At 43.4% G+C, this 26813-nt stretch overlaps 1 protein-coding gene across 3 annotated transcripts in view; it reads left to right on the forward strand.

Moving 5' to 3' along the window:
* Positions 1 to 11: 11 nt before the first annotated feature.
* Positions 12 to 26813, forward strand: part of FHOD3 (formin homology 2 domain containing 3) — a 171561-nt gene continuing 144759 nt past the window's right edge. For all 3 annotated transcript variants that reach the window (XM_078864109.1, XM_078864110.1, XM_078864111.1), the window contains exons 1-2: positions 12 to 656; positions 22074 to 22180. In XM_078864109.1, the coding sequence (XP_078720235.1) occupies positions 492 to 656; positions 22074 to 22180 (272 nt within the window). In that variant the 5' untranslated portion in view covers positions 12 to 491. The remainder of the gene's footprint in view (positions 657 to 22073; positions 22181 to 26813) is intronic.

Here is a 26813-nt window from a genome sequence, read left to right on the forward strand (position 1 = left end):
GCCGGCACCAGCAGCAGCACCAGCAGCAGCAGCAGCAAGTGTTGAGGCTAGCACCCCTGGTCGGATCGGTCGCTTCATTTTGATAGCTTCGCCTATACAGCGAACGCAGTCGTGGGGGGGTTGCTTTGAGTGGCGTGCGTGTCTATTTGTTAATTCCTTTAGAATTGTGGTTTCGTTCTGGATTCATTGACGTTTGTATTATTACGTCGTAGTGTTTTTTTTGTATCTCTCTCTTTCTCTCTCGCTTGTTATACTTATCCGGCTTTGGAAAGAAAGAAAATAACAAAAAAAAATCCACGTTTCTTTAAATTGGGGGTTTCGTATTTGCATCCCGTATAACCGCTTGGATTAAGCCACAATAGTCATCATCATCAGCATCATCATCATCAACGTCACGCGCACACGGCGTCCGCGCGACACAAATTGCCGTGCATTAGCGCTGGGGCTACATTAGTCATCAGCAACAGCGAGACTCGGGACACGGAACGGCGATGGCCACGCTGACGTGCCGAGTCCAGTTTTTGGACGACACGGACCCGTTCTCCAGTACCAACTTCCCCGAGCCGACGCGACCGCCTACCTACACATTTCTGGAGGACACCCCACTCATCGAGCAGATCTCGGGAGTTCACCGTCTGCTCAAAGCCCCCCACAAGGTGAGAGATCATGGGTTTTACTGTCACCTGGATTTTTCTGTTTGCGCATAGTCACTTTGAGATGTTTTCTTGTTCATGTTTTTGTTTTTTTGTTTGTTGCGGTTGCACCAGATTCAAGAGCCCAATGGCTTACAGGGCTATACCAAATAAATGAAACTGAAAAAAAAGATGATGCCACGCACTGGGAGATGGGGGTGGGTGTCTGGGGATCCGGGTGGGACAGGAGGTGGGAGATGGCAGAAGGTGATCTAAAGATCGATATAACGTGGGAATAGGTTTTCCCAATTTTTTTGGCAACAAAACAATTGTGTTAAGATGTTAAAACACCAAACTGAAATATTTTACAAGGAATCATGTCTGCACGAACCACAATACTTGTGGTCAGAATGCAAAGAAAAAAAGTACTCTGATGATATATGCATTGTCTTTGAAACTGATTGGTCCACACCAGAGACAGATTTCTTAAAAATTGGGGAAACCTATTATCATATTTTGGTACTGGCAAAGGTCTATGTAACGTGTGTGATTTTAGTCAACCCTGCATCCGCAGGGTGATAATTATCGAAGCTCTGGGACGGAAGCATTTAAGCGTCGGGGGGTCATTTGTTTAGGATCTATCAACAAGGTGATAATGAAGGCTGGCTGAGATCTAAGAAGGATAACAGGGAGAGGGAGGTGGGGATTGAGGCAGATCGATCCACGTGTTCCCTCCCTTTAGCCAGCAAGCACGACCATACGACGAGAATCGGTGTCGTTCTGCAACGGTCATACAATCGGTTGGAGGGGGGGGGGGTGCGAGCTTTCGTCTCGGGGTGTGAGACCGGGGGAGGATAAGAAGAGCAGGAGGTCTGCGAAAGAAAACAGAACCCTGGGGGTGCCGCGTTGCCATGTGTAGGATGATGGTGCAAACCCATGAGATACACTCCCCACAGATGATGATTCTAATGATTGCCGTAAGTCCACGCAAAACTGCGCGCGTGATCAATTTTGACTCGAAACTTTCTTGGCTGTAGGAATTCATATTCCATGGTTCTTTCCGTAAAGTCACGTAGATAGAAAAATAAAAAAATAAAGTTACGGTAATAAAAAAAAAATATTTTTTTAAACACTAATGGTTTAGTGTTGTTTTGTTTTTTTATTATTTTTATTCACTTTATTTCTTTATAATTTTTCTATCTACGTGACTTTACGGAAATAACCAAATATTATGAATTCGTGATTACACAGCCCCCCACACCACCCACCCACCCCCTCTGGATATCGACTGGATACGTTGCAGACCGCAAGTGTACGCTCCACAATGAACAGGTCACGTGAGAATCGCTATCTCGATCACATCGATCCGCGTTCGTCGCTGTCTCTTTGTGCCTCGCAAAGCGATCAATTAATGTTTACTGCAATAAACAGAGCGCAGCTTTGCCCCCCCCCTCTCTATATATAAAACAAAGTGGCTCTGAAACAGCCGCTGGCTATAACTGCTACTCTGATATCATCGGGGCGTGTATATATATTCCACAGTTTACAACTCGAGTAGTTGACACCGCCCCCCCTCCACCCGACAAAACCACACAGGATCCTCTCTCGATGGAGCGAGTCCCACCCCCTCTCATCTCATCTCTCGATGCAAAAGGCAGACACGGACAGGCCGCTTAACATCATCGCCGTTTGATAATTAATTACCGATGAATTTTGATTTAAAGCTTTCGTGACTGCAGGGATTCATATTCTTGGTTCTTTCGGTAAAGTCACGTAGAAGGGAAATAATGAAATAATATGAATTTAAAACAATAAAAATTCTCACAACGTTTCGACTGCAACACAAGCAATCGTCTGTGGATTTCACACCTGATGACGATTGCTTGTGTTGCAGTCGAAACGTCGTGAGAATTTGTATTGTTTTATATTCATATTATTTTATTATTTCCCTTCTACGTGACTTTACCGAAAGAACCAAGAATATAATTACCGATGCTTTGTGATTTACTGCAACCGAGTGTTTGTGTGTGTTTTTTCCCCTATCTCTCTCTTCCCCCCCGTTTTCCGCCCGTATTCGTTGAGTTCAAACGCCGTCTTGGCCGGCGAGGGTGTATCGCCTTACAAGTCACACAAACGCACGGATGAGTTAATGATTCATTGCTCACGAAGCGTCTCGGGCGCATTTAAACACACAACGCATTCCCAAATTGCTCCTCTAAGTAACTGCAAGTGGCCTGTAAGCTACTTACATTCCACTTTTCAAATACAACCACTCGTTTTTTTCTCTCTCGCTCTCGCTCTCTCCTTCCATCTTTCGACATGTTTGAAATGTAAATGCGTTATCACGTTTCGTCCGAGGTTGGCGACAAAACACGTTAGAAATATGTATTTACGTCTTGCGAGTATAGAGTACCGGTTAAAGTGGTTTAAGACTCGACAATGTCTCTAACGTCTATACACAATGCATACTTTTACTTTATACGTTGACGAGGAGCGCTACGTGGGGGCAGGGGGGGGTTGCTCAAGTGGTTAGCGCACGTCGCTGTGAACTCGGTGACCCGAGTTCGATGCCTGGACATGGGCAATATCTGTGGTGAGTGATACCTGAACCGGTCCTGGGCCCTCATAACATTGACCAGCATGGTGAAGTATGGTCAAAAAACCTCATCCCCATTACCGACATAGTGTGGGTGAGGCCCTTATCCCATCAGTGGTTTGGTCAATAGAGTATCGAAATATGTTTCGTTATAGAGACAGCGAGAGTATGCAACGTCAAACGTATGTTAGTGTGGGTGTGTGTGCGCGTGTGTCTGCTGCTTCATAATGCGATGCAGATGCATGCGGACTGCCAATTCGCAAAGGGCTTTTAGAAAACAACTCCTCGTGTGTTAACCTATATACAGTACAGGTATTGGATTTATGGGATCACGGTAGCCAGTTTCAAAAGTAGCTATGAAATTATTTTTCTTTTTTTCTCGTCTGGTCGTGGAATTTGTGAGAAAGGAAAAAAAAACCCACGTCCAAGCCCAACTCAATAGGGCATGCATTTGTTGAATGCACGGCACATAACACAAAAGAAATGGCCATCGCCTTGATACACAATACAGTAATGTATCAATGCAAGTATGGTAAAAACAAATGAAACTGCACTGGTATGAGTATTATGAGTTGCATTGCTCTCGATGTTTGACGGGGCAGAGGAGCTCTCTCTCTCTCTCTGCACAATGATGCCAATACGCTTCCCAAGGAGATCGGATGGAGGGCAGTGCGTGAAACCCAAGGCTGCCCGTCTGTTTGGTGATGTTCAGACGTCCAACAACGGCTGTAAAACGCGTCCGTGGTCGTTTGTCAACTGGAGGTCCTGATCTTTGTTCCGTGCGCGCAGTAATATAGGTCGTCGTGAGTGCCCAGCCCCGCAGGGCTAACACCAGACACCATTGTTGTGTTTTTTTTGCTGGGCATCAATTTATTATCGGTTGACATTTGTATAAAGGAAACACATTTGCAGGTATATATGTTGCATATGATGGGGGTCTATCGATCAATAAATCACACGCTTCTTACACCAGGGATCTTGTACATAATTTATTCCAAAACTTTAGAACCATGCCTTCGTTCATCTACAACCCCACGTTTTGTAACACGAATACATTTTTCATATGTAAATGCTAGGCCAACCCAGCCTGCAATGTGTGAATACTATTTACTATTTTTATTTACCAGGCAAAGCCCACTGAGCTATTGGCTCGTTTTCAGAGGCAAGCCTGGCCCCACGTGACAGCCCATCCAAGTGACTTAGATCATAGGTGGGCTGTTATAGTAGCCAAATCTAACCGCATTGTTTAATTTTGGTTCAATTCTGCATTTTACATTCTGGTGGAATCTTCCTTGGATTGTGTGTGTGCATACGGAGCAGACGCAGAGTGCTTAGTCCACTCAAGGTGTTATGATCACAACAGCCCGGATACTTTAATTGTCACAATTCAGAATTAGCGATTTCATTCATTGGTCAATTATTCTCTTTCTATTTTATATAGTGTTAATTTTAGCATCCACTGGGGCCAGGGGTCAGCAACCAAAAAAAGCCCAGAGGAACCACTTTTTTTCAAAATCGTAAAAAAAAAAACCCTCGATATTTCAAAAGCAGCAACGCGTGTGAATACGGGACGGTGGTCCTGAATAAATAACGTCACGAAGCAGCAGTCCTTGCAGTGCCGCATGCGGCTCGCGTTCCGCAGGTTTTGCCGACCCTTGCACTCGTGGCTGCAGGGGTAAGGGGAATCCATCACATCGACAATACATCTGAACAGACACTCGCAATTCGACGCATGTACTGTGAGCTGAAGAATCGAAGTTGCTGTAGTTGATGAACCAGCAATGCTTTGTTTACACATCTTTTGCAAACAATAAAATCAATGGGTCTCTATGCTCACAAGAGTGTGATTCCATACTCATTGGTGTAGAAAAAAACCTGAGTCAGTGATGAAATTCTACATTCATACGGCAGGGTAATTCTATCCAGAGAATAGAATTTCCACTATTGATGTAATATATGTATTGTTGATACAAAGTGTAAACTGTCAAAGTGTAAACATATACAGATATGAAATTTTGATTATTTTTAAGTGTGAACTTAACATTCTTCTGGGACATGGCGAGTTAACAAATGCTTTGATGTGAAGAAGCTACTCGATCTATTACTATGTCAGTGTTTACTTTTAATAAGTATCCCAGTTTGTTTTGTATCCCTTCCACTCTCATATATTCAAACTTGTCATTAAATATGCATTACCGAGCTGGTCACGTGACTCAGTGGTCCAATGTCACAGGCGTCCCAACACCAGAGCAGACCACAGCTGAGATTCTGGGTTCAAATCTTGGTAAGGAGAAATTATTGCCAAGACAATGCTTCTCCAACCGTAGTATTTCCATCTTCAGACGTTTTAATTACTGCAAGTGCACATGGCATTTTCCGAGAGGTAACTGCTCGGGAGGTCCCAACGATGCACACGCTGAGCAGTTAACCTTAGGAAACTGGTGCGTGGACTGGAAAACATTAAACGGGTCTCATGATCGGCTGTCAAAACGTTTGGAGATTTTAAAAAATGCCATTGCTAGAGAAGAATAATCTTGGAGCGATCTTTCCTTTTCCCATAATTGTTCGGCTATTAAGTCGACATCTCAGCCGCCAAAGTGAATGTTAAAACCGGGGCAAAACAAACCACCATTAAAGCAGTTCTGTTGAGAGTTCAGCTTCTCAGCCCGGTCACCAATGGCAGTACAAAAAAACAACCCATGACATTACAATGCACTTAAAAATGCAGATTTCATCTCTCAGGTCTAGTGCATGTGTAATGTTCTTGTAGGGAGACGGAGTCGTCGTAGAGGCAACACGGTTTATTTATAATATAACAGGGTACACTTAAACCCTAACACAAAGGGGTAATGGCCCCTTCCACCCACAACCTGGGGAGGTACAGCCTCCGGGCTATCGTACCTAGTCACTCTGACTCCTCTAGCCTTCTGGCTGGCTAGACCTAGGGGAGGCTGACCCACCGCTGGTCCGGTGGGTCCCTGACCACTGGCCCGTCCGGACCTGGCCCTTAGAAGGACATCAGGCCGAGCCACACATGTTTGGTTTGATTGCCACAAGACACACACTTTGACATGTGTGACTATGGGGCAACTGAAAGGGGGCCTCAGAAGTAGTTCCACGATAAGAATACCCAGAGGGAATTCTCAAACACGATATGAAGTTCCGCTTTCTGTGAGCATTCTGAATGAAAATGTTTTCATCTCAGGACATGACACGGATGAAATGTTTTGGGAGAAAAGAGGCAAAAGGAATTCGATGACTTTACTAATTTGCCATTCGTTGATATTGCAGTCTGGGTTTTGATATGTTATGCAATTGATAATTATTGACTATCATAGAAGTAGAATTGTCTTCTCATATGATTCATGGGATTTGATATGGAAATAAGAGTCATGTTTTTCGGGGTCAGTTATTATAATTTGTTTTATATCATTCCTAACTCTTTGCTACGTTTCCTTTGTGAGATGTATGGCACGGCTGTGCGATTACTTTGCTTTCTGTCGAATGCGTGTGTACACGTACAGTCCGTTTGGCCAATCCACTGCTGGATGAGGGTATCTCCACACCGTGCCGGTCATGGGTGGCCATACTTCACCACGTGGGCAAATGCAATGTGTGTTGCTGAGGGTAGAGAGGGAGTGCAGAACAACAGTGGACTTTGCTGGACTGCCAACAATGCCTATAGCGCCTGCCTTTGCACGCACGGTGGTCACGTGTTCCCAGCAATTGCCAGGCTCAAACCCCATCCTGCTTAGCTTTCGAGATCTGACGAGACCTGGCACATTCCGGTTGATATGATCGTGGGTGGGTACATGCATATTATTTCCTGGTAAAAAGAAACAAAAAAATACTTTCTCGTTTTAAATCAACCGACAGACACGCTGAACCGGAGGGGGGGGGGAGGTATATATTGTACATCGCTGGTGAGCGTTTTAACAAATAAGCAAAATGCACAGGACACCGTCAGCTGGCGTTCCCTGGCTCAAGTGTGCGGTGCACGTGCAGAGAGGGTGGGGGGCTGAGTCAGAGAGGGTGTCAGCTTGTGCTGGAAAGAAATAGCCAGGATATTTATAGGCGAATAATTGGCCTAGACTCTGGCACCAACCCCCCGGTCCGCCCGATAACTTTGCAGTATGGTTGGACAGAGGGCATGCGCAGGCAATACTTATCCTCCTGTATGCTGTGTATGGCCTCTTTATCAATCCACTGCTGGATGAAGTCTTCCCCATGTCCGTGCGGGTTGCGGGCGTTAGATTACCGTGCTTCATTCATCATGCTGGTCAATTGCGGGTTGGTGAAGCCGGGGAGCATGGCCAAGGGGACTTAGAAGTAAAGTACAATGATGTTTTTTTGTTACTGCACTGCCGTCAACATAGCCCTACAGTGTATAACACCTGTTATGCACGGTGAGCACTCATCCCAATGCTACCCAGGCTCAACTCTGTAGCCTCTGGGATATGGCAAGAGCGAGCACATTCTAGACGATTGGATCAAAGGCTAAATTGTCTGCAATACTAAATTACAGTATATTGTCTGTGTGTGTATCACATAGCATATTGTATGCCTCTAGATGCACCTAGCCTGGCACAAGTGCCGTGGTGACCCAGCTACCCAACTTTGATTCCTGCTTAAGGGCCAACATTGGTGATGGATATCTGAACCAGTACTGTGCCTCCTTTAGGTCGACTCAGCCTTAAACGAGTACCCGGTGTAGTGTGTAAACATCGTCACTGAGGAGACAAATATGGCCGGGCATCTTGCTGGCTACCTACCCTCGTGTGCCACGCCGGCCTTCATAGGTGCTCGCTAACAGCACTTGCCCCAGCAGTCTGTTAAGGCTATACGGGGGGCCTTTGTCTTTGTGTATTCATTGCGGGCCTTCATAGGTGCTCGCTAACAGCACTTGCCCCAGCAGTCTGTTAAGGCTATACGGGGAGCCTTTGTCTTTGTGTATTCATTGCGGGCCTTCATAGGTGCTCGCTAACAGCACTTGCCCCAGCAGTCTGTTATAGGCTACTAGGGGTTGTTATGGCGTTTAGGCCAGGAAAGTCACAAAAAAAATTGCACACGAACGACGTATTCACGCAAGCACCCGATGCTCCATTTTGAAGTTTTAAAATTAAACATCTTTGAATTGTATTGTTTGGAATTAGATACATTTATTTCTTCATTAAAAGCTTATATCATTTTAACATGTGGAAGACTTCATTGAAAAGGACATTTCGTGTGAATTTTCTCTCGTCGTTAAGTAGATGACCTTGCTGGGGGTTCGGTTCGATGCGGACTTTCACCTGGTTGGGATTGCGGGATTGAGATAAGGCGACATAGAGCTGCTGGCCGTGCGAGAAGACCACCGTCTGCAGATCGATTCCAACATGATCGAACGTCTGTCCCTGCGCCTCCGTCGTTCATGCAGGGGGCGCGTAGGTTTGCAGCACCCCCTGCATGAAAACGACGGAAAGTGCAGTGTTCATCACAGATAGATAAAGTTGTGTGCTTATATAAGAGTTTTTGCGGGATATTTGTCTTTATGTGGTATTATACATGCAGCCCTCCCAAGAATGTCCATTTGTCTATGATACACACTGGGCCAGAAGATTTGGGTTATTTTTTTACAATATTTCTACCAAGTTACACTAAAGGACGACGCGATTTTCCATGCGGGTATTGCTCACAAGATTGGCACGTTGGCATCGTTCGGTATTTTAATATGAGAATATATATTTTGGAAAATGTACCATAAACTGATGATTATTTTGGAAAGTTTTTGAAGGTGCCTCTCCCCTCAATTGTATTTAGTTGAAGTGGCCAAACCTTAAAAAACGTCGTACTGCCATGTGCTTCATAGCTGTTGGATTTACGAGGCATCCAATGGTGTATCGATCGGAATTAATTATTATTCTCAAGGTGCATAAATGTAATTGTGCATGTGAGAAGCTATTGTGTACAGTTAGATCTTGTTTAACCGCGGGTGGATTATGTGGGTTGCAGATTAAGCGTGCTTGGTTTTGCTAGGTGGTTTCTCCTCACTCGTCAAGGTTCAGTGGACGCAAACTCACCCACGAGTAAACCGATTACTTTATGGAGCAATAAGAATCGACGATGCGTTCCACGTCTTCCCCCCCCCCTCCTGCCCCCGTTCTACAAAGGTTCACGATGAATACGTTTTTTTTACAGCCTAATGTACATTTGTTTTGCATCATCTGGGCCAATCTTCTCCCCCCATTATCCAGATAATCACGAAATTGACTTTACAGTTCATGCAAACAATGTCCTTACGGTCGCTATATAATTTGACGACGGAAAAAAAAATGAGAAGCAATACAAGTGAGATGGTCAAAATGAGACAAGTAAGAATTGATTGTTAAACTGAATCGTGGCCATGAATTATGACAAATGACCCCATCGTTGTGGAGATGAATGGTGTCATTCCTGATCGTACCCAACCTTGAATTACTGTATATCAAGTATCATTCTTATTTTTTATCATTTGAACCTTATGGCGGTACCCCGGGGTACCATAGTACCCCTGGCATAATGTCCGTGATGCAGTTACTGTTAGTCTGCTGATGGTCGGCGATGCGGCAATCGACTCATCTCGACGAGCTGTACACGATGCACCACTACGGTGCGTAGCGCGAACGTTCAGGGTTTCAGCGCAATCGTCCTCGCTGCGTTTCGACATCGCGTAGTGGCACTGATTTCGGATTGATTGGTTCCCCAGTCACGGAGTTAAGTACAACCCTGGAAAAAATAGTGTCCCAGAAATAAAATATTTAATTGCCTCGGCCAGTTTGTATTATTTGGTACCCCGGAGTACCGCCATGAGGATCATTTACAGTCTTGAGTCAATCCGCTGTTGAATGATGGCCTCAGTATATCATGTTGGATATAGGGGTTATGTGACCATACTTAATGCTGGCCTGTTGGTAAAAGAGAGGCATACGACCAGTTGAGATATAACTTGAAGTTAGCTTGGCTGGGAATTAAACTTACGTTTTTAGGATCATAGTGCAGTTCACTAAGCACTCTGCTCTACCCAATAGCACTAAAGATGTACGTAAGGCATTATAATATGGTAGCGCACATATTTAAAGGGCTACAGTATGAGCTACAAATAATGTATTAAACTTTTTTCAGATTTTGGGCTGGTTTGCATTAAACTTATAACTACAATCCTATAATTATTCATTCTCATCCTGTAATTTAATAACTTTGGGGGGGCGTTCCCATTGTCATAGAGATTTGGGTTCCAGTCATAGCCAGGGATCTTTCGTGTAAAGGAACCTGACTTTACATTGCCATTTCGACAGCTGTGCATGCGAAGCATTTTTAGCAGATGTAGGCAACGAAAATAACGTGTATTACGCCAGTGAGTAATGCCATCAAATGGAACTGGAAAAAAATAACAGAGCAGATATAACTTACCAGCAAAAAAATAAATAAATCACAGATCCACATGTCAACCCACTGCCTGTCAATCCACTGCCATGCAGGCATCAAGGGTTGTGTAACAATACTTAACCACGCTGGTCAGTTCGAGTAGGGGAAGGTTGGGGGATAACAAAATCACGGAGTCTTCTGCACTGCCCTCTGTGCCTGTTTTTTTTTGTGTGTGCGGTGGTCATTCATCCAAGCACTATCGAAGCTCAAACCTACTTGGCTTCTGAGGTCTCATAAGATCGGGCACATTCTGGACGATGTGACCAGTGTACAACGTTTATGCCTTTCATGAATGCCCCAACAGTCTTCTTCTACAAAACAGAGAATAAATGCTGACAGCACACACAGAAAAGTAGCAAGTGTGAACACCGAAGAGCTGAGATTAATGTGTGGAGAATACAGGGCACCATAGTTCCTGGATGCAGAAGTCACTGACGTAAACATCGACTTCTACTGACAAAACGAAGGCCGACACGTTCGGCTGCAGATGGCACTCAATGCATTTTCCTTCTCCCGCATTATGTCGCCGCGTGCGCCTTACTCGGCAGTGACGTCGTTATCCCACTGCAGTGTTGGGGCAACGGTAGGCTACGTGGCCCCGCAATCTGTCTTCGCAAAAGAAAACGGGCAGCGGTCACAGCGGCCACATTGTGTGTAAACACCAACACTGCAGAGCTGCTTAGACCTTCTGCAGGGTGCAGCCGTCATTGGCCAGGTTTGCTGGTCGTTGCGAGCTGCTGTATGTTGGCAGTGGATGGGACCGCGGAGATTTTTATCGTGGTGAGAATCCCTCATTCCATGCAAATATCAAAGCGTGGGATATTCTCGAAGCTGCGATGGTATGCTGTGGAAACTGATTGGCAATAAGAGGCGTCTTAGGGCATGGCATTACAGTATTCGCATGGGGGTCATCACATTAAGTGCTTCAATCTGCCTAAACACACCAGCACGTGTCTTATCTGACTTGTTTTCATTGTAAGCGTACACCGGTGGCAAAAGGTGTTTTGGAAAATAATTAAAAATAAATAAATATATACGCCACGCAAGGGAGTGGTTAAAATAATAAGAATGGGGCATATATATGTTAGATGCATTGGCTCACGCGTATTGCTGCAGTGTATGATTTCAAACTGTAGAAATCCATAGTTTCCACGAACTTGCGCTTAAGCACTCTTCACACACTGCCAATGCACACTATGCCTTGTCTGAACACTTTAGGAGGTTAACATTTTTTTTAAATAAAGGCATTGGTTAAATATCCAAATAACGACACCTAATTTTTTTCGAGGCACAGTTGAGGATTTCCTGAGTAAAGGGCCATTATTATTATTATTTACAAAACAGGTTTAAAAGATTCTGAATAAAAATAGCAACATGACTTTGGCCAATACTTGTCGCAAGTGCCACATTTTGTAGTTTTTCATAAGCCTCGTGTTGAGAACGAAGCAGTATTATTCGGAACTGCAGTGCCCACACACTTGTGCTGTGTCAATGTTTGTTGAAGCAATGATGCCAAATGCAAACACGTACGTACAAAAATATATTGGGCTTTGCATGCATCTTTCACTTAACCCCCCCCCCCACAGACGATTTGAGTTGTCCCACTGTTGTAGTGGCTGCAGCACGACCGCTATCATGTTCACGATAAAACATTAAGCCATAAGGCCAAGCTCAGACACATTCCAGCTAAACCTTCGTTGACAAGCGAAAGTAGAAATTGAGATAAGTACACAGCTGCTGGCCAAAAACACAGCGGGTGTGTGTGTGTTAATTCTAGAAGGACCGGTTTGCCGTAAGTGCTCATTTTGGCATTAAGAGGTGGTCTCAAAAGTGCGAAAATTACAGTTTAACTGAAATGCGTAACTGTTTGGTATGCGATGAAAGAATGCGCGTGTATTTGCATCGGAGGAAACTGGCAAACAGAAAAAAACCCACAGGATTAAGTTATCTGATTCCGTTTTAGTGTGTTCAATGCAAGCAAAAGTTCAGTCAGTACCATGGCCAAGCCGAATTAAACTTACTACACATTGCGTAATGATAACGGATGCGAAGAATCGCAACTGGGAGTTATAACCAGGAGCAAATCTAGTGGGGAGGTGACGAGAGAGAAGAGAGGGACATCTCTGCCAGAGATTATGCAGTCCCAAAATAAGCGTGCGATGTCTCTTCTGAATCTTGACTTAAAGCTTTCGTGACTGCAGGAATACATATTCTATGGGTCTTTCGGTAAAGCCACGTAGATAGAAATTTGTCCATAGAAATATTGTAACTCGTGTCGATTGAGTAAATTTCCCCCGCAAATTTGTTGCGTGCAAATCAAAATCGGGCCAAAGTCTTAACTGTTTGGCGGTGTCACGAGGCCAAGAAGCGAAGGCATTCTTACAACGGCCCGCAAGCTACCAAGTGAAACCGCCGATGCCTCGATTATCCACTGCGTGTTGATTCACGTTGTCACGTTCCACCTCTGTGATTCTCTTGTGTGCATTACGGGAGCAACCGCCCGTGCCGCCTCGGATTATTGTGCATTCTCGCTTAAAAGAGGGGAAAAAAAATTAACCCGTAAAAACAAAGTTTTTCACTATAAATCCTTCATATGCGTGGCATCGGGGCGGCTAGAGTCCTCTAGTCCTCTGGCTTGAGATGGCTGCCACCTATGGGTCAGATGATTGTCTGGGAGCATTAAACAATTGGTAATTAAATATTTAAAAAAATTTCCCTAAACAGTGTCAAATTTTGGAATTTTTTTTCTCACGAAAATGCATTGTCACGCACAACGAGTCTGCGTGCAAAATGTCAGCTCGATTGGATTACGGGAAGTGGGTTAAAAAACGACCGAAAGATTTGCACGGTCCTAAGCAAGCAAGTGAACTTAATACTGTATAAAGGATTTAAAAAGGTCTGCATTCTCGAGATCACCACAAGCCAGTGGTATTCAAGGCGTCCATTTCAATAACAGCAGTTCTGTGCTGTAGTTGCGGTAGTTATCAAGCACGCCATACGCTGGTGCGGGGATGCTGCCGTGGTAAAATGGTGAGCACACGGGGATTGAAATCCAGAGGGAGCCGGGCTCGATCTTCAAGCGCGACAGTTGAAACAATGGGAACGTTTATTTTACTCCAAACTCCCACCTTTGGGGCCGTCCATAAATGACGTCACGCACCTAGGGGGGGGGGGGGGTTCAGACATTTGTGATGATGTGTGACGAGGGGGTGGGGTGAGAAATGTGACTTCACATCAAAATTCGCAACTTTAAATAAATATAGACAACACGTTCGACTTAATTAAATAGACTTTTTAATAAATGTTTTCTCCGACAACATCAGAGTGCAGCGCCACATTAGATACGCACTACAATGACAATAGTTTAATGCGATTTTAAGCATGTTTTTTTTTTGGGGGGGGGGGGGGCAGAGCTTTGTGACGTCATATTTGAGGGGGGGTCTGACTTTTTGTAACGTCGTGTGACAAGGGGGGGGGGGGGGGTCAAAAATCGTCCAAAATCTTGTGACGTCACTTATGGACGGCCCCTTGCTACATTAAGTCGATTGGCAGGTCCCGTGTGGTGGGATCAAGTTTGGGTATTCCCACCTCGAGGTCAAAACATCCTCTATGGAGGCTCTCTGCAGCTCTAACTAGTGGTGGCACCTTTCGCCAGCAGTTGAATGAGCTTACAATTACAGTGCACCATCTTTACCGTATTTAGTTTATTTAACATATAAGTACATAACAACTGCACATTTATATACAAATACTTGTCTCCTCTGTTTTGTATTTGACATCCCCACGTGACTGCCAGCTCTAGATTTAACCTTTTTAAATCACGTTATTACACAATCCCAAGACCACCGGCGAATCTTGGCATTGGGCCTGTTACCACTCGACAAATAAAAAATAATCTTTCAATTTACTCAGTGCCCCGGTGATAACCCCAGCAATGCTGAGACAGCGTGTGTGCGCACACACGCGCAGACGCACGCAGAATCTTACTGCAGACATCATCATCACGCGAAAGACAGAGACCACCTCCTTATAGCCTCTAACAGACTGCTGGGGCAAGTGCTGTTAGCGAGCACCTATTAAGGACAGCACGGCGCCTCAGTACTAATATTTATAACAACGCAGCAGGTCCTCATTTGAGGCTGAGTAGACCTAGGAGAGGGCCCAGGAGTGGTTCAGATATTCGTCACCGTCAGCGGGAATTGAACTCGGGTCACTGGTTTCGTGACGCAGTGCGCTAACCATTACACAACCACTCCTCACACATCACCGTACGCGTACATGCAACACGCAGACGTTCATATGTACATTCATTTACACACAGTTACAAGTACACACAAGACAATACTCATGCCAATATGTTGTCGTCACATCACAGATGTTTATACTTTGGAGATAAGACAATGCACATTTGCAGCCTTTCTTACACATGGACAGACATTCAAACACATGAACGGAGTCTGCACATGCACACAGACACGCATGGTTTTATATATGTACAGCTACTTATATAGGCAGAGCCACACGAAGTCATACAAGCCATTGCAGACTCCCAGGATAGGTTCACCCCACGTGATCCTGCTGGTAGTACGTGTGTAGAACGTTCCAGCCATTTCCTGTAATCTCGAAGGAAATTACAGGAAAGCGATCATCTTGTGCTTCCAAACAACTCGCTTGAATGTCAACCCTTTTATAAACGTGCCAGGAGAAATGTGGCAGGTATTGATTACATCCTTCAAAACAAACAAAACGTGCCATATCTGTGCAACCTCAGGAGGGGGGACATGCATGGCATAAAACCCGGGACCCTGGCAGTCACTCTGAAAGCTCGCCCAAAAAGATCCAAGGCTCACACACATAAACAAATTGTTATTACTTCTAACATTCGACCAACTAAAACACAGTAACAGTAACAACATCTCACATTTGACCGTCACGTGTGCGGCCTGACCAATTAACCCATCTGCACCCAGTGCGTGGTGTAACTTCCATTGTTTACAGATGTTCAAAACGTTTGGACTCTATTGCAAAGTTGGGTCGGGACGTCTCCAGAAGCGATTTACATAACATCTCAAACATTTCAGAGGGCACACCACCACCCCAGTAGCAGTTGTCCATGTGGACAGAAGGTGACTCAGGACCTGGCCTGCAAACGGCCATTCGTCTGCCAGTCAGGGGCCATGATCGCGATGCACAGTCACAATCGAGTAATGTGCAACCTGACGCTGGCATACAATGGGCCTACTCTTGTGGATGACATCAGCCGGAATAATTGGGCCAGCTGCTGGATTCGAACCATGAAACTCTGCAACAAGTGGCGAAGGTGCTGGGCCGTGTCAAAGCTCGCTCCTCGTGTGGCGTTAAAATGCAACGTAGTTTCTATCTGTATCAGCAGTTGCCATGATGCACTGCAATGCTGAATAATTTCATCATGTGAAATACATTCTTCAGCTTACATTGAACGTGTACACGGCACATCAAAGTGTGCCATGTACGAATTAACTGGAGGTACTGCATTCACCAATGTGGAAAAAAATAGATATATTCTTAAATACATCTTCTTGGTTCTTTCGGTAAAGTCACGTAGAAGGGAAGTAATAAAATAATAAAAATAAAACATAATAAAATAATTCTCACGACGTTTCGGCCACAACGCAAGCACGACGTTTCGGCGTTGTGGCCGAAACGTCGTGAGAATTATTTTATTATGTTTTATTTTTATTATTTTATTACTTCCCTTCTACGTGACTTTACCGAAAGAACCAAGAAGATGAATCCCTGCAGTCACGAAAGCTTTAAATCGATATATTCTTAAATACAATTACAAACCGTATTCTCGATTATAAGTCGCAATGAAAGGATGGCATAGCATCACTTGTTGAGTCAGTTGTGTTTAGAAGATAGTCATTAATTATCCATTCAGTAAAGTAAACTTGGTATCCAATGCATGTATTAAGGTACAATTATTACTGTCGTTTATTAACTTCCAGACTATCAGGCAGAGGTGGGACAAAGTCATTGTTATGCAAGTCCAAGTCGAGTCGCAAGTCATCAAATTCATGACTCGAGTCTGACTCGAGTCCAAGTCACATGACTCGAGTCCACATCTCATAGGTGGGACAAAGTCATTGTTATGCAAGTCCAAGTCGAGTCGCAAGTCATCAAATTCATGACTCGAGTCTGACTCGAGTCCAAGTCACATGACTCGAGTCCACACCTCTGCTATCAGGAGACTACGGCGTTGCCTGGGAGTTCTAGATGACAACTGCAAGGAGTGATCGGTGTGAGAGATGATAGTACATCACCACGTGTCATAAACATTTATCTTATAAAGTAGTAAGACATTCAAAACACTGCAGTGCAAGAAGACAAAACACACATCTATACAGAAGTTCACAATCTCTTCCACTAAAAAAAAGTGCCAGTATACATTGGATGTGTTTACAGGAGTGGATATTTTTCCACACAAATGAGTGCCATTTTTTTTGCACGTAAGCCTGTAAAGCAGTTAGGTGATTCAACATAAAAGTCACGTTAATTGATGATCCAGCGCTCACTGTTTCACTCGAATCACTAGCTCACCCCACCGGCAAGCAGACACCTCCCTCCTATCGCTCATCCATCACTACTACCCCATTGCTTTCCTATCACCACTGCCATGGTCGCTGTTCACGTGAACTTCCCTCGTTGATGCATCCAACCCATGTTGGAGGATGAGCCTGTTCAGTTTCATCCATCACACTGCGTTCACTCACCGTGTTGCAGGTCACAAACACTTCTCCTCTCTCTCTCTCGACGTCTTCCCTTGCACTGTTCCACTTTGGAATTCCCTCCCATCGTCTCTTTCCCCTGCTCCCCCAAGCCTTTATAATTCTTATCTATTTCAACTTTTCATGGTGCTCTTTGTGAGCGGCCACTTGACACGTGTTGGGCCTTTGAACCTGTGCTGAGCAACTGTGTAAGACACAATAAAAACAAGCGCATACGTATGAGCACACGCTGAGAGGGCATACAATATTATTGTACGCTTTGTTATGGGTTAGTCTATGGTTTAATCCTAGGATATACTTGCCTATCCATCTCTATAACAGAATTAAAGAGCACATCTGGAATTCTCCGAGACTGAAGGAAACGCAGCGTGTTTAGACCGTCTGTTATCGTCATATAAACACTCACGCATCGCTCCCTGGGGTGACACTAGATGAGAGGGAGAGATTCCTGTGGGAAAATCAAACAACGTGGGTGATTGTAGCCATCGCTGACACTGTAGAGAAGTTTCGTGAAGGGTACAGCTCGTTCCTAAAAGCGTGCCATCTCTTGATACGTGCCAGCTGTTGCACATGAATGCACTGTACACCTGTATTTGATAAATACATGCTCCAACCAAGCCAGGGGAACTATAGAAGAAGAAAAAAACCTCAACATGGCCCTGTTTTGCTCAAATGTAAGATTTGACACGCACGCTCTAGATCAGTGAAGACAATTATGGTGCCTTTGATGAGTCAACCTCACGCGTGGCGGATTCATCGCCGGGTATTGTCTGAGCACAGACACACTTGGCCTGCGTGATGCAAGCGTCAAATATCTCGGCCAAGCGTTATCAAAGTTGACCGTGTTGACTTTGCTGGCTTGCAGAGCGCGTCCAGGAACGTAAACACAGCTCTTATGACTCAGATAAAGCCGTGCAAACGGCTCGCTTGTTCCACGGCTCCAATGGTGCAGGTCAGTTTTTAGGGTACATGGCATGTGCTAACCAGCCATGGAGTCCTGCGGTTGGTGTGGGCCAATTTTCGCTCAACACGTGCCACTTGCTGTCATTGATTGCCAAGTCCCCTTTACCCACACACACACATACAAAAGACAAAGATCCCCCTGTAGCCTGAACAGACTTCTGTGGCAAGTGCTTATTTGGCGAGCACCTATGACGGTTGGCACGGCACACGACGGGGTGGGTAGCAAGCATCACGCCCAAGCCGCCTTTGTTTCCCCAGTGGCGATGTTTACACACTTGCACTAGGTACTCATTTCAGGCTGAGTCGACCTAGGGGAGGCCGAGGACCGGTTCAGATAATCGTCACCGGTGTTGGCCATGAGCGGGTTCATAGTGCAGCATGCTAATTCGCGACACGACCGCCTGACTGACACGTTTACCACACACACACACAGCGAGGCCCACTACACCTAGACAATGTTCCTTCGAAATTCGCGAGGGATACGTTCCGGAGATTCGCGTGAACATAAAATGTTGCGGATAATAATATTGGCTTACGAAAACGTATATTTTTAATGAATCACCTTAAATAAAGACGCAAATAAGCTATTTAATGAATGACGAGTATAATGACACGTCTCTGTATGTCATCAATTTATCTCGTCACTTTATCTCATCACTTTCTTTCTCTCTCTCGATGCAGTTGTGTAGAGTTGCTGATGCGATTCGCGGATAGCTAAGCCCGCGGATAGCAAGTTCGCGAATAACGAGGGCATGTTGTACAGTACGTACTTTGCTGCTGGTGGCTTCTGCTATAGGGGCCATCCATTTAGTACGTACGCATGGAGGGGGGAGGGGAGGTACACCCAAATGCGTAGGCTTGCGTATGGGGGTCTAATGACAATGTACGTATGCATAGGAAATGGGGGGGGAGGGTGAAGCCTCGATAATAATTTGTCTACATTGGCCTTCACATGAGTTAGATACCGGCGGTGGACTATCTGTTTGCTTAAACACGTTAAGATTATTCATCCTTGATCGTTTCTGCGTGGATTAAGACAGATTTTGCGTACGTACTAAATGGATGGCCCCATACTTTCTCTAGCTCACTGGGTACATTTGGCACAAGCTATCGCACTGAACCGCTATTCCTTGGCCGCACGAGGCATCAGCAAACTAGGTAGAAGTTTAGGGCTTGATGACGATAACGGAGTGCGCCAAATTCATGAATTAGGTGTGCACGGGACTATTACCTCAATTCAGATGCGAATAAATATCACTTTTTCCACCATTATAGAAACCAAGGCTGTAGCCATGGAGTCAACATTGGGGGGAATAAATCTTCCAGGGGTTCTGGGGGTCCCCCCCAAAAAAAAAAAATCTAAATTTGAAAACTAATTTCCTGCCATTTTCTGCCTAAAATATAAAAAAATGAATTAACACATGGGATGGACTTTTTGATTATTTTTTACAATAATGTCTAATAGTGTATTGTATTACATTGCTCCGTTTTTTTTATCTTTTCTTGTTTCATTGTATGTAATGGCAGAGATTGGGGATTTATAAAGTACAGCCATAACCACAATCATATAAACAGAAATGTATTTTATAGCAATATATTAGGGGGGACATTTTGAGCATATTTGAATTACGGCCTTGATAGAAACAATATTAAATAAATTCCGTATATTTACTGAATGCTATTACCTTCATTGTTTCACACTAAACTAAACAATGTTTTATTTTACCAGTTAAGGCCCACTGAGATATAGTACTCTTTTGCAGAAGCGACCTGGCCACAAATGAAGTGGCTGATCACGTGGAAATTTATAGCAGCCAAATACTTTCAATTCATGTTTCTAAATGTGGATGGAAAAAAACCAGAGGACCCGGATAAAAATCCACGTTGCCACGGGGAGAACGTGCAAACTCCAATTATACAGGAGTCAGGGTTGGGATCGATCCCACGACCCCCTGTATACCTGGCGAGATAGTTAACATCTCACCACCAGCGTATTATTATTATTGTAGTCGCGTAACATGCTCCCAAATAATACCTGCTCAGGGCTGGTGCTATCGCTGTTGCAAATATAACTTACAAATTAACCTACTCTGAGCCACGTAGCAATTACAATGTTTTGATGTTCTGCAGCAAACATTGTGTTACTTTATTAAAGGAAATATTTTTTTTTGCCAGCAGTAATGTCTTGCAATTTTAAAGTGAAATTAAATGCCGTACATTGATTCTTCCATATGGTGTTCATGTGTTTCATTTCCTGAAAGAAGAGTGTATATTAATGTCTCTATGTTGTGCAATGTGTTATTGATGTTTCTTTTTTGTTTAAGAAGTTTCAGAATATTCGTGTTTAGTTAAGGATCTGTCACCATGTGTTAAGGCAAGACTTTGTTGTGGTTTAGCAGCTTAGATGAAAAAACACACGTGAATGTACAAACAATTCCATTATACAGCAATGTGGCAGCACATTGTGGCCCACATCAGAGGCTATGACCAAGTGTTTAAAGATTTTATAATAACACAGATCATTTAATGTACATTATGAAAACTCTTTTTTTATACTCTTCCCTTTGTCATGAAAAAAAAGTGTCCATTTAAACATAAATGATGATATTGAAACGTCTTCCAATTCAACACGAGCTTTCTCTCATCATGGAGAGGCAGTGGCCCAGCGGTTGGTGAACGTCGTTATGGACGCAGTGATCCTCGTCCAATTACCACCTGGTCATCGCTAATGTCAGTGTCAATTTGTTATATCTGAACCTTTCCAGGGCTCCCCTATTTCATCCTACATTGGCCAGCATAATAAAGTAAAAAAACAACCAGTCACTGTCACAGCATGGGGAGGCCGCCTTCATCCAGAAGTGGATTGTCTCAAGGGAGTGTAAATTATCATTTTGGTTTTCATAGTCAGATCTGAAAATGAACCTAATTATAACACTGATTAATCACACAGTCGCAGACTACGTGTACATGTTTTTCTCATGTGGCTCTTATGTGCTGGACTAGTCTTGAGGCTGAGCAATGAGCAATGACCCCATCTGAGAGTAAATTGCATTTGATTGGGTGGTAGAACAAACTAATCAAACATATGCAAAATTCCAATGCATGACCTCAACATCTCTTGAGATTTAGTGAGGTTTTCCTGGCTAAATGAAAGACATCATTATCATCATCAGCAGCGTCATCAGGCACGATAAATCCACAGCTGAGTGAAAATCATCCCAAGCTATCACAACTTATCATTATTATACAGAATCATAGTCTCGACAAAGAATTTCCCTGCAGCCTTGTGAGTATTTTCTCTCGTCATATTTTTAAGTCTGCTACATCAACTCAAGGTGCTCGGTGGTCGATGCGGTCGGTACGTTAAATGTTGACATTTTGATAATTGTTTTTTTTACCCTCCTATCTGGCAACAAAACTGACACCTTTTTACAAGGAGTCATGTTTGCCTAGACCACAATACCTGCAGTCATAATGCACATTATCAGAGTTGTGTTTTTTGTTTGCATTATGACTGCAGGTATTGTGGTCTATGCAAACATGACTCCTTGTAAAAAGGTGTCAGTTTTGTTGCCAAATAGAAGGGTAAAAAAACAATTATCATATTTTTACTGGCAAATGAGGCTCCAATGGTGTTGACATTTTCCCTGTGCTTTGCGTGCTCTTCCGCAGCTGGATGACTGTGCCCTGCAGCTTTCGCACAATGGCACATACCTGGATCTGGATTCCACGCTGGGCGAGCAGCGCGACGAACTGGAGGGCTTCTTTGAGGACAGCGGGTGCGTGTCCTATCCATCGGCAGATGCACCGCATGAAAGGACTGAAAGAATACAGAAATTGGCCAAAAAGTCACTTCTTGCATGGAGCAGCTGTTGATTCAGTTGACTGGTATACGTTAAAGGAGTGGAGAATGACAACCAGCGTTGGTGGCCGTTTAACACATATATATCTCTGTTGATTCTGATTCTAAAGATATTTTTGTTATTGTTGTTGTTGTGTTCATCGGTTATATACAAATTGATAACAGTTTTTTTTGCATTGCTGGAATCTCTCGAATAGCTGAGCAGCAGTCTTGTAAGTGGAATTACACAGTTATGGGAGCAGTTAGATCGCAGGTAAAAGTGCAAAGCTCTGGCTCATGCCAATGCTGGCAGAAGAGCCTCCACTCTCAGAAGCTCCTGAAAGAGTAGTTTCGCCTACGCTTCCATGTTAGCAGCAGATTTTCTTTCACGATATCGTGAAATGATCTATCTTGCACAACCACAGGACTTCTCTCTTGGACTACTGTATACAGATGAGTGGGTGTTTCGTAGTGCCAAGCAGCCGAAAGCCCTGCATGCAAACATTATCCACAAAGCTGAGCCAAACCAAATGAAAGGCAAACCCACATTTTGTGTGCCTGTGTTTTTAAAGTGCAGCCTTAGTGACCAGTTTGAGACTACTGTATTCAACAGCATCCTTGAATTCTTGTATTTTTTTTCTTTTAAAGAGACACGTGAAGGTTTATTTGGTGATGAATATCGCAGTGTTTGATTTTACTTGGTTGAATGAAGTGTTTATTTCATTCATGCGTTGTGTTAATATAAATAGGTGTACACTAACAGCAACTGCATCTATTTTCTACAAGACCAGATCCTAGTCGTCAACTGTTTCTGTAACGCTCCCTGAATGTGTATTCTATATTTCAAATGAACGTAATTACATATCATTTTTATTTTACTTTTATTAATTTTATTTTTTCCTACGTGACTTTACCGAAAAAACCTAAGAGTATTACATATCATGTTTGGGCTGTGTATGTCATTGGACATATATTTTAATGCCTGACTGAATTATCGATGAATTTGTCACTTGCTATTCTGACTATTTATCTCTCAGCTTCTCTGCCCAAGGGCAGGTCCATTGCTAAAGCTCTCCCAATAACCATCTGACCGCATGTCCCCCTTCAACTCACATCACCACACTCCATACCAGGGTTTTTGAGCCACAACACCACACTCAGCTCTAGGGTCCTACAGCAACAACACCACACTCAGCATCAGCGTTTTTTATGGAGCCCTAGCAATTTGTAGAGCAAATTACGTTTTTTCGTGGCTTAATTGACTCAAAGACTAATTTTTCCAAGTTGTTATTAAGTAACACATAACATGCAATGCTGGCTTGCTATGTAATTGCTTGTTTGTGTGTATGTATGCGTGGGTAGCAGATGGCTGTGGATAATGCACTCCAGTGATTGTTTTGGGCTTAGCTATGGGGTGAGGTTCCAGACATAATTTAAACGTCCCTGCCCAGTAAGCCTCGTTACGCATGTGTCAGAGGTGGCTTGTGACACATTGCAACCCGCCCGTGATCCAAAACAGCTTAGAAGCACGCAAAGCAATCGTTTTTGAGTGTCACATTTCGGAGTTGTGTATGTTGCATATACTGTACAATGCATTGGCTACAATTATAATCTGAATCATTATAGAGTATTATGCACGGTACCATTATATATGCATAGAAATAGAAAACCTTTCCCAGTTACTAAAAACTATTTTTTATTTGACCGGGTAAAGCTTACTGATCTCTATTGCTTTTTTTCAGAAGCAGCTAGGCCACAACTGATAGCTCAAAAAAACTGGTTTATCACCACGTCGAAATGTAAAGCAGCCAAATACTCTAAACGCACATTTAATCTAATTGCGGAGGGGGAAAACTGAAGGACCCGGAGAAAAATCCACGTTACCACGGGGAGAACATGCAAACTCCAAATATACAGGCGTCAGGGTTGGGTTCGAACCCACAACCTCCTCCATAGCAGGCAATAGCGATAACATCTCGCCTCCGCAGCAGCATCAACAAGTTCGACTTGTCTATGTGGTTGGTTGCCCTCTACATTGTCCATCATTCTGTTTCCATGATCTTGGACATATTGGAGAGAGGTCTGTGATTAAATCCCTTGACATTTATAAAGTATCTCGATTTAAAGCTTTCGTGACTGCAGCGATTCATCTTCTTGGTTCTTTCGGTAAAGTCACGTAGAAGGGAAATAATAAAATAATAAGAATAAAACATAAAAAGACGATGTCTTTCCGACAGACCTGTTCTTCACCTGAGGACGGCTGCTTGCGTTGTGGCCGAAACGTCGTGAGAATTATTTTATAATGTTTTATTTTTATTATTTTATTACTTCCCTTTTACGTGACTTTACCGAAAGAACCAAGACGATGAATCCCTGCAGTCACGAAAGCTTTAAATCGAAATTTAAGATTCGTAAAGTATTTGATTGTGGATGGTATTGCACACGACAAACTGCCATCATCTGGTGTCCACTCTAATCTGCAGGCGTGGAATTCCTTTTAGCTTCTCAAACTGAAAGGTCAACTCATGTATTATCTCTTGTGTTCTTAAAGTATCTATGTTGTCTCCAACACGATTTGTTCTCTTTGTTAATGACTTATGATCTTTCACCCACAATGCGATCCACTCCTTTTGCAGATGATAGTCGACTTCATACCTCATACCCATTTAAATGACAAGCTCAAAGTAGTGTGCATTTTGTCTGCCTAATCCACAGATACTTTAATGTCAATCACCACCAATGGCTTAAAAACAATCCTTTAGATGGTGACTGCTTACGATACCACTCACCTCTTATGTAAGCCATGGCTGGAATTATAACTCAGATCCCCAGGTTTATTGCACCCTTACGATCAGTGTGGTTAAAATAACCCTACTGACCAAAAGGCACGGGGTGGCCTTTATCAATCAGTAATTTGATATAAGGTTGTAAAATCTTATAATTATCATTTTACTTTTAGCGTTCAGTTGGAGCACATACCACTATGGCCCTCTCTGCGCTAAGGTTGTGTGTGTCCCGTGCACAGATTGCACATCACAGCACATAGATTACATTTTTCAATGTTTCAAAATTCCAGGTGTGGCCCTATTGTAGTTAATTGTAATATAATGCTCCGCAGTAAATATGTCAACTGCTTTCTATTCTCCGCACCTGATGTGAGTAATGGAAAGAATACGTGGCGGGTTACATGCGGAAGCTGAACTCTTAGTACGCAACTCTTGTATAAATGTCCACACACACAGTTAAATGTACCATATATATGCGGTCTACGATATGTGTGCAGTCCATCAACGCGAGAGGTGAAACAATGCATTGATTCTCTAATTAATATCGGTTTTTTAAGCTCGTGATACATGCATTGAAGCACGCGCTTAAGAATCTGATGCATTTCGATTCGTCTGTATGTTTTAGACGGAGTGGTGGCAAAGCAATTTGTGCAATGTGCTAACGAACCTGGCGGCTAACACCAACGGCACGCAACGTCTAGACCAGTCCTAGGCCTCCCCTTCATCACCAACTCGCACTCATCAGCACATTGATGTACGGTCTAACAAACAATGGCCCACACAGCACGGGGAGCCCTTCATCCAGCAGTGGATTAATAAATAGCCGTAAATAATGTAATATATATTGTATGCAATGGGTTCGCATCAACGACGAATCCCCAAACGTCCACTGAAATACAACCATCAATCCTGACGATTTATCAAATCGCAGGAGGGCGAGGTGAGAATTATTCGCAGCCCTAACAATTTCTGTCACACACTGCGACGTATTCCATTCTCTGTCAGACACTTCCAGACATCCGGACAGATTACTAGTTTTCTTGGTCTGTCGGGCTTGAATGCAGGTCAGCAAGCAAGTCTGGATTATATGACGATTTAGCCCCATTGTGAATGTTCACTTGTGGTCTTCAGCATCTGCTATATACCCACCACACCTTTGAAAGCAGTTTTTGGAGTGATTAATTCATTAATTTTCTCCCTTTGGTGTCAAGACATGTTTGCAACTCAGCACTATAGAATGTATATATATGTAAAAATAAACTCTTAATTGAGATAGACATTTATATTCTTGGTTCTTTCTAATTGCACGTAGAAGGGAAATAATAAAATAATAAAAAATAAACTAAATACAATTATTGTTTATTTATTATGTTTAAGTCACGTAGAAGGGAAATAATAAAATAATAAAAATAAATAATATTATTATGCTTATTTATTATGTTGATTATTTTATTATTTCCCTTATACGTGACTATACCGAGAGAACCAAGCATATGAATCCATGCAGTCACGAAAGCTTTAAATCGAAATTTGAGTTAGACATTGCTTGTAGTGGCAAGCCATTATTATTCTTCTTTTATACGGCTGATGTAGACGCAGAGCAACAACGAGACAGCCTGCGTCAAGATCAGCGGAGTGGTGTATCATCATCATCATCACTGTGATATCTCCTTCGTATTTGTGGATTGGGACATTGCGTCGTTATACGCTGCACGGTCTGTTCTGGATGCCCACAATCGCACACTGGAGGGTTTTTAATTTTCCATTTCGGCATCAGGTATTCGC

This window comes from Lampetra fluviatilis, chromosome 17, assembly GCF_964198595.1.
Source record: "Lampetra fluviatilis chromosome 17, kcLamFluv1.1, whole genome shotgun sequence".
NCBI classification, from domain to species: Eukaryota; Metazoa; Chordata; class Hyperoartia; order Petromyzontiformes; family Petromyzontidae; genus Lampetra; species Lampetra fluviatilis.